We start from the raw sequence: 9,399 nt of genomic DNA on the forward strand, positions 1-9,399 counted from the left end.
CATAATTTATTCATTTTGTACCAGAGAAACATCTTTTTTTTAGTAGTCTCAAAATGATATTTTCTCGCCGATTAGATTTTGTTACTTTAGTTAATGCAATCGCCTGTTCCAATCAATCAAGATTTTTGCCGTCTTTTAGAGAGACACGACTCATGATCTTAACTATAAAAAAAATTGGTGTTTAACTAATATTCTATGCAATAGAATTTATCATAATATTTAAAGCAATAGTAAGTAATTTGCTATATTCCAACTACCTACTTAATACATTGGAGATAGCTTAGTGGATCATATTAATCATCAAATCATAAATGTAACTTCATATTGATCCAATCTCATAAAGTTTAAGTTGTTTCTTTAACTATTTTTGATGACCTTTGAAAATATATGCCTTCAAAATTGTCGATAGATTAATAAAGCATACTCATTGCTTACTTGATGAACTTGGGGTGATTTAGATCCAATGAGATATGATTTCCTTCCATCAACAACATAACCTTTAGACAGAACACCTAGCGGAAAAAGTAGGAAGTAAATACTGTGACCATCATCAACAATTTTTAGTACCTTTGTCAAATAAGAAATATTACGGAAGGTATGTATTCAATTAAATAAAAGTTATGAAAAATAAAGATTGTGAAGTTTTGATTTTTTTCAAGTCACTGTGTGTTTATATTTGAAACATGTACAAACGACTAAATGATCGAATACATTGCTTAAAAAAACCATTTTGCAGAGAATAGTTGTAAGAAGCTTGATATTCATTTTAGATACATCTTTGTAACAAGATGTAAACTACAAATATTGTTGCCGAATTAAAATCAATTAATGCTTTTTATAAAAAAACTGAGTTGGAGAGGAAATAAAAACGATTTGGAGACAAAAATGTTCTTGTTTCGATAGTCTCATTTATTTAAACTGAATAGTCATATTTATAGTCAATTTGTTTCATAAATATTGTGTCTATGATAAAATAGAATTTTTAAATAGTTATAAGAAAAACTCAAGCGGTCTTGTGTCAAAGATCAAATACTCAAAGGATGTTATGCAATAATTCAACGGCTAGTGAATAATGTTAATATAAAGATAACTATCCACTTTATACATATTAAGGACAGAATAACTAAATGAAATTATGGCTAGATAATAGTTATGTAAAATAATTAGAAAGAAGTGGAAAAGAAGATCGATTATAGAAAATAGATAGGTTACAATGACAGTAGAATGAGGGATCGGGCATACTGTTTATGTACACAAAGGTTATGGTTGAATGGGTAGTTAGCTGGAGCCTTTGTTGTACATAACTTTTTCGAATTTGTATTAATTTCGAATCGATGGATGGTTTTTACTGATATAATGGGTTTCTTCTATTTTTGAAAACACTGAATTGTTTAAATTACACATTAGTTTTTAAATAGTCATAGATAGATTTTAGGCAGTATTGAGTATTAATATGAATTTATCTGAATGGCATATTATCTAACCAAAATTGTCATGAACCCAAGCTTCCTGTTTTATTTTCCAGAAATAGTAATTATCATTGAATTTGGTGGAACTTTTAGAAAAACAGTAATTACCTATTAAATAATAAGTTTCATCAATTAACGCATTAGGCTCAGTGATCTTAACTGAAACTTATTTTTTAGTTGCACTAAAACAGTTCTCTTTTGATGTATGAAATGTTATGGTATTCATGAACTCTGAAAGTTACAAATAGGCACAATGAATTCAAACCTAAGTAAATTATTACATTATAACAGATAATTGGATATTATACTTCAAATTAAAGACTTTTTTGGGGCGTTTTTTTAAATTGAAAAACGCAAATGTATTAAAAACAAAGGATTGAATAAACTTCTATTAGAAGGGAAACTGATTCGTATTTTCATTTATTCATTTTATTTGAGAGCAGCTCAATTTTCACAAGAATAATTCAAATAATCTTGAGGATATTTATCTGTTGGAAAATCACTTGATTCATGTTTTCTTCAAAATTTATGGATGAGTGAAATGTACCTTAAATGGTTTAGTAGATCATACATAGATTGTAAAAACGTTGGGGACATTTAAGCAAAGCAGAAAAAATAATGCATTTTTCCAATCCATTTGGCAATCAAGGCAGCTTTGTTAGCAGACGCAACTACTTAGAAAGTGAGAAAGGTTTTAATTATAATGTATTTAATTCATCGCAATTTAAGTTGATAGTCAAGAGTAGTAGTTTATATAGTAGGGATTCTGTGCTCCTAATAGTTAGTTTTATTCTATTTACTAGGTATTCAAATTCTATGTGAACTAATAATACAGATCTATCTAAAGTTTATTTGGAATATACTGATACGTTTGTGTCGTTATGACGATTATTGAGAAGATAAAGATTGATACAATCCTAAAGTACTTCGAATGAATCTAAACAAAAATTTACATGTATCAATAAATAATAAAAGCTTTTAATAATTAAAATATTAACTGAAGTCGGTAGTATATAAATGTATGAGCCGATTTGATTAGAACATAGGAAACACGTGTCCGCATTCCACTTTTGTATAATTGCTTTACCTAATCTCATTATCTGATTTCGTAGTAATATTAACAACTGTCATCGCCTGGATAGAGAGCCTAATTAGTTGGTTAAAGTTTATAAGAAACTTCTGTTTGGACATTATGAAATAGAAATGATATGGAGTGAACACTAAAAGCGGACATGGAACGGCTAATCTATCTAGCTCAAATTGTGTTTGAGAAGCAAATCTTTGTAGACTGGTTTCTTCTTCATTAGCCCGCAGTTAACCAAAATATATTACTAGTAATCCACTGAACAGTGTGGGTTGTTGCAATGTACTGATGAGAGCACAGATCAAGAATGAATGTATCTCGACTTCTGTCACTATAGATTATAGGTCTGTGTTTTCATCGAATAAGTAGATCAAACTTCCAAGGTCATTTTTAGTATCCTACAGGTAAAAAGTGTAGTACAGTTTTACCTAACTAGAACCTAAGTTTAAATTTTTTATTGGTTGATTTCACCAGGACTGTGATCACGATAGGAAATTTTTTATTTATAACAATATTGATCTTAATATGTATAAAAAGGTTTCTGACGAAATAATGATAGAATTGTTGTACACATTAAACTTACCGTGACCATGAGTGTGAACACGGAAGGCAAATGGATGTAATGTAGCATTGCCTGTGTATGAACATGCCACATCCAGAGTAGCTGAAATAACAAAAACAAATCACTTTATTTGAATGTGTAAATCATAAAATAACAATTTTCAACGGAAAATGAAGTTTTATGGGACATCCTTTAAAAGTAATGATATTCACTTTTCTCTCCGACAAAGTTGCAAAATTAAACTCAGTAACTCAATATTTCAGTCTTTCCATATTTTCTTCAAATAAACAAGTGTCTTTTATTAAAGATGAAGATGAGTAGTGCTGAAGAATATAAAATTAAGATGAAGCAGCTATTCAATGAACTGAGGTTTCAAATGTTTTCAGAATATATAGATCCTTACTGATGTGAACAGTCCGTTCATTTCATTTTTATTTATCTTTAATTCTTATATGATAGAACTGAATTATTTGAAAACAAGGGAATTATCTGAACGTTCATTAAAATGTGAATGAACGGTTTGACAGAAAACATTATATACTAAAATTATATTTGATATTTAAGTGATTTTAATGTTTTTGTTAGACAATCTGATTGGGAATATAGAAGTTTGTTTTCTCTACAATATAAAATAAAATATTCATTATGGAATAATGGTCATATACTTTTTGGATATAATTGAGGAGGAAATGAGTAGTTTATGGAATAATCTGAGAGTTTAAAGATTTCATTAAATCAAAACTGAAGAATCCTAAGTGATTAATGAAAAATCAGTTTATGTACTTACCGTTCATATATGAAGCATTATTTTTGAAATAACCTAGAGCAATTCGAAAATTGTTCAACACAAGAAAACTACTACTAGTGAATTCTACGCGTCCAATGATAATATCGAGATTGAATGATAAGTTCCTTATATAAGCCACATTTTTCTGTATCTACGAATGTATTTACTCCTACGGAGAAAGTTACATAGGGAGATATTCAAAGAATTTACTTTTCCGTAGTAGTAAAAACCTTCTTAGAGTGGCTAATCAAAAGCATAGTTAAGACTGTCAACAAATTTCTACAGCTCACTTATTTTAGATGAATCAAGTAGCCAATAATAATTGGTTGTTTTCAACGAACTACCACGTAAAGAGTAATTTACCAACAGTAGTCAGGATCTGAATCTTTTAATATGCAGAAACGACTGTAATACAAATAAAAAACCCCAGGCTTTGAATCCAAAAGACTTATCTGTAGCCGCTGTTTCTACTTTGTATGACCTAAAAACCCAAAAGTATTTTCTCTTATAGAATGGCCTACTATGGTTTATGTATATAATTCCGCTCCCCCAAACAATCCAAATTCATTTGATTCGACTAATTATTTTATTTATGTAAGTAGTTAATTAAAATTAACTATATTTATTGTCTCTTCAAATCATTGCGTAACCCTCTATCGAATATTTGATTTGACTGTTATTCATTCTCTCATTCCATATTATATGTATTTATTTCCATTATTAATCTCGCGACTTCATTTGTCCTTCAAGTTGATTCACGTATAAATCACATACTAGTCATTTCAACATTTACCACTAATCCTAAATGCATAAAATCAAGTTTAAAACATTTATTCGGCAGTACTTATAATTATTAATTTGAATCTCTAATTCTCGAACGCCAAGGACAAGATGGTTTTTTGTTTCGGCGTGAGATTTTGTGTATGTATCTCTAAACAATCTCAAATAAAGCCGAAATAATTATTCAGCTTATGTCAGTTTGGTGGTCAAAATTACTGTCAGCTTGTACAAAATAAGATAAAAGTATTTATCTTGGGATAGATTCTATGCCTTGAAATTCCCAATACCAAAATATAGTCAAGTGAATGACAATATAAATAATAACTAACACCTTTGATACTTACACATATTTTACTAAATGTGATACTTACCTATTTGACTGGGTCCGATGTCTTCACCGCTAACTAATGTATATACTCCAGCCAATTTACTGGTTCTAAAATTATTCATCAAGAAAAATAGCAGTAAAATAACATATTTACTATGAAATGGCACATACAAAAATTCTATGACCAATCAACATTCTTGTAGAATATATATTGAAAGTGTTTGTCATTATTATCAATGTCACCTATAATGCGCAAAATCTCCTCTAAAGTTGTTATAGTCATTTTATCCGATGTATGACATGAGCCATAACTCATATCCTTAACGGGTCAGTGGGATAAGTGGTTGTAGTGTACTAAGTTCTAAATTCATGGCAATAAAGACTCTGTAGATCTAAGCAGTTTGTGAATGCTTTTCGCAAATAAATTTTACTACTCCATACTCTTTTTATAAATCGTTTAGCTATTTCTATAACTAATTCACCATATTATTAACAAGATTGGTATTAAATATTGTTGGGTCACGACAAAAAGTGTAACCGGTTCCCGTAGTTCATAAATTACCCAGAAAAATCTTATACATGCCATCACAAACTTATATTCATTAAGGTTTCAAATAATGATTAAAATTTCGATAAAAATCGTCATAATCTACAAATTGTCACATTTTATTCACAGATTTCAAAGCATCATTATTTTACTGCATAACGAGGCAAGCCCTAACTTGGAATCCTGAAGGGAAGTGGGAAAGAGGATAGCCAAAGAGCAGGCGTGAGTTAGTGAGTACCATATATTTTGATGGAGCGATCAGTTAATTTCAAATGTTCCGATCAACGTGGGAAACAGAAAACCATGTTCATTGATAGCAAAACACATAATTGAAACGGGGCACATGATTCACATTAATGCAGCATTTAAAAAGTTGTATGGAAACTGTCAAGCGCGAATTCTCAGGTTTATTGAAGCCTTGGCTATCCGTGAACTTGAAGCCCCCTTATGTGTACAAAAGCAATTTATCGTAACTTGAATTCACCCTGGTAATCCTTAAGTCATTTTATGGCCTAGGATAATGCGACAATTTCCTATTCTTTCTGAACTTTGTTAATTTTCTCTCCCTTTTATTACTTTGTTTACTTGAACTTTCACTTAATTGACCTTCATTAATCTTCATGTAAAATGCACTGATAAGTATACGTGTAACCCGATTGTTCAGATCAACTCCGTCTTCTCATTGCTTTATGAAAGTTTATAAAAGGGACTAATTGCTTCAAACTACCATAAATGCTTCATAGACTTTTTCAAGTGTTCAATAATTCTGATGAAGCTGAGAAATTCATTTTGCTTAAACGAATTTAGACCACGTTTATCAGTACTATTTTGACTACTGATAGTGAATAAGTGACCTAGCTAATAGGGACACAGTGTAAGTTGATTCAAATTTTAATAACAGATAAAAGCGAAGATCAATTTGTTGTTTAGCGACCTATATTTCTTATCCTTTATTTATCATATGTTATCGCATCGGTCATACTCTCTAAGCAATTAATTGTTCAGGGACAACAAATTTACGAAGATTTACTAAATAGATTCTCGCCCCATACTCTATTTAAACCTACTTGAAAGGCATTCAAATGCCATTAGCTACTTTTTGTGTGTATATTATACTCCTGAGTTATATCTACTTGTAATAAAACTTAATCATAAATAAGCATCCAAATTTATATCAATGATTCGCTAAAAATGTATGTATAATTATAAACATACGGCGTAGACTGAGTAGTCAGTTCTAATCCACTTGTATCCTTCACATCCAAGTCCATGGAATCTTTGTAATGAACTTGTAGTACCAAATATTTATATGGCGTTCCTTGGCCAACTTTAAACGACACATCTAGACAAGATGAAACAAACAAATATATGACAACGTATACTATGGGCAGAGATTCAAATAAATGACACTGAAATATTTATTTATTCCTAAAAACATAACCTGGAAACTAATTACTTGATTTTAGACTATTCAAGTGTATATGATATTACATAATTCAAGTGAATTAAATGGATTATTATTGCATTACATACTTTTTATTAATTTAGAACTGTGATGTGAAATTCTGAATTATTTGTACTTATCTTGCCGACAATATTGCTTACTTAACTGTAAATCTTGACATTGTTAGATTTTGATGTCCTTACGTGTCCTGAACGTTTCATTAGAGTATACCTTATAATTAAAGTAAATAGCATCAAGAAGGTTAAAAACCAGTTTCCATAACTGAAGTCATAACATCATTTGAGAGTCATTAAACATTCATTGTTTGACTTTACCTAAAGTAGATTACAACATATTGTTATAACACTCGGTTTTTCCGTCTTGACGTATGTGACGTTAATTTACCTTAGACGAGTATCTACATTAGATATCCTCCTAGTGTCTATTCTACAGGACTTCAACACAACTCAGATCAACAATACGTGACTAGCCTGACTAGAATGTAAGTATATTTCCATACCAAAAACCGGCAACAACCCAATAATAACAAGGGTAGGAGAATATATAACTCGCCTAGTACCTGTCAGACTATCTACTGGTCTGACTAAGCAAACAACGAATAATTATCATTCTCGCCCACATATCATATATTTAATTTAGTCTTAATCAATGGAATCAACTAAATTGGAAGTGATAGATTATTTAACATTGATGATATGGACTTTATGATATCAAGTTGGAAATTTAAAGCATTGAGTTTATATTCAGAGGCTTAGCGATATTCTTTTTATCATTAGAAACTTGAAGGGCACTGTCGTAAATTTCTGGAGAGTTTCAAACCAGGATAAATTATTGATTGATGTTGCACAGCATTGCAGCTGATCTTATTTCTAAATAATGTCACTATGGCTTCATTTCTACTTTTCATGTGTTTGTACAAACAGACCTTTTCGAAAACAAAAATTCTTACATCTTTTGTAAACATATATACAGTGAATATTTTAAACATTCATCGTCAAATATATGACCTGAGCAATGATGCTAAAATCATTGTCGGACTGCATAAAATAAAGTCTTTCATATAAAGTTTTACACTCCAATTGCTTATGCAAATGATGTGATTGGTATGGATTTGTGTATCAGGTGGATGATTTTGGTGGAGTTTTTTATTCTCTAAGCTATGCGGTTTAGTCGTGGAACTTTCACCGCTATTCTGAACGACATCATCTGCACAAAATTCATTTATACCTGACCACCACCATCACCCAGCTCAGAGAACAAAACTCCACCAAATATTGTGATTAAATACATCTAATAATTCAGATGCAACTTTTTGGATTATAATAATTTGTTCATATTTTTGAAAACAGTAAATTTTCTCCAGTGAAATTTTGAGTAAAATCTTCGTTAAAGGTACACCAGGAAAATAATTAAATATAACTTCGAAAACTATAATTTCCAGTAGTGAATCTTTATTTGTCACTTGACCATTCGAGAAATCTACATTTCCTTCTTACCATATAGAAATTATGACTAGTACTTTCCAGTATTGACTGCCAATAATAGAAATGAGATATTTGAATGTTTATTGGTGTGAAAATTCTTTTCAGCACTTCAATTTCCATATCTTATGGACTTAAGATATAATCATTGATAAAGTATCCCAATGTATTTGATTATATCTTCTGAGCTTTGATTTAGTCATTATTAAAATATAAAGTTGGATCTATTGAAGTTCAATTTTAACCACAACGTAATGAAGATAAATCGGTAAATGGCACTACAAAACTGCCTGCTGATGAGATGGTCAATTAATTTGATATGCACAATTATCCTCTGTTCATCAAAAATTCGAAATTGCATGAAATAGCATGAGGTCGTAAACTGGATAAAGTTTGCTAGATAATATACGCTTACATACTCATAATTATATTTATATTGATCTGAGCTGTGAACACAGGTATAACCTTTCAGGTTAGTTATTAACATATCATGATTGTATGATTGAAAGTAAACTATAATAATAATGTAAATGGATGTACTATTTATATTTCCCCTGAATTAAAACATTATTTATTGTTAGAATTCACTTGGTATTGTTTGTTTGAATCTTCCCACTGATTTTTAGCACTGCAATTTATCAGTCTCTTATTGGCATAATGCACAATTATACTTGTAAATACGCTTCAAGTCTCGCATAGAATGGATGTTGCATCATTTAGCAGAGTGATCACAAATTATCAAGGAATTAAGTTATGTCATACATTCGAGGGGAATGAGATTCAATAATCTATCTAAAAATCTCAAAAGACAACTATCTACTTTGCAAAGGAAATGATGAAATGCCAGATAGTAATCAGGACTTAAGATTTTTAAGATTACGCCGGATGCTAGGATC

General features: G+C 30.2%; 1 protein-coding gene across 1 annotated transcript in view; it reads right to left on the minus strand.

Moving 5' to 3' along the window:
- The window catches only part of Smp_145300 (putative peptidylglycine alpha hydroxylating mono-oxygenase), a gene marked incomplete at both ends in the record, with an annotated part of 21,492 nt that overhangs the window by 3,019 nt on the left and 9,074 nt on the right, over positions 1–9,399 (minus strand). Inside the window, 4 exons of the mRNA XM_018796837.1 lie at positions 436–512; positions 3,137–3,217; positions 5,054–5,118; positions 6,773–6,899. Of these exons, the coding sequence (XP_018651938.1) occupies positions 436–512; positions 3,137–3,217; positions 5,054–5,118; positions 6,773–6,899 (350 nt within the window). The remainder of the gene's footprint in view (positions 1–435; positions 513–3,136; positions 3,218–5,053; positions 5,119–6,772; positions 6,900–9,399) is intronic.

This window comes from Schistosoma mansoni, chromosome 4, assembly GCF_000237925.1.
Source record: "Schistosoma mansoni strain Puerto Rico chromosome 4, complete genome".
NCBI lineage: Eukaryota > Metazoa > Platyhelminthes > Trematoda > Strigeidida > Schistosomatidae > Schistosoma > Schistosoma mansoni.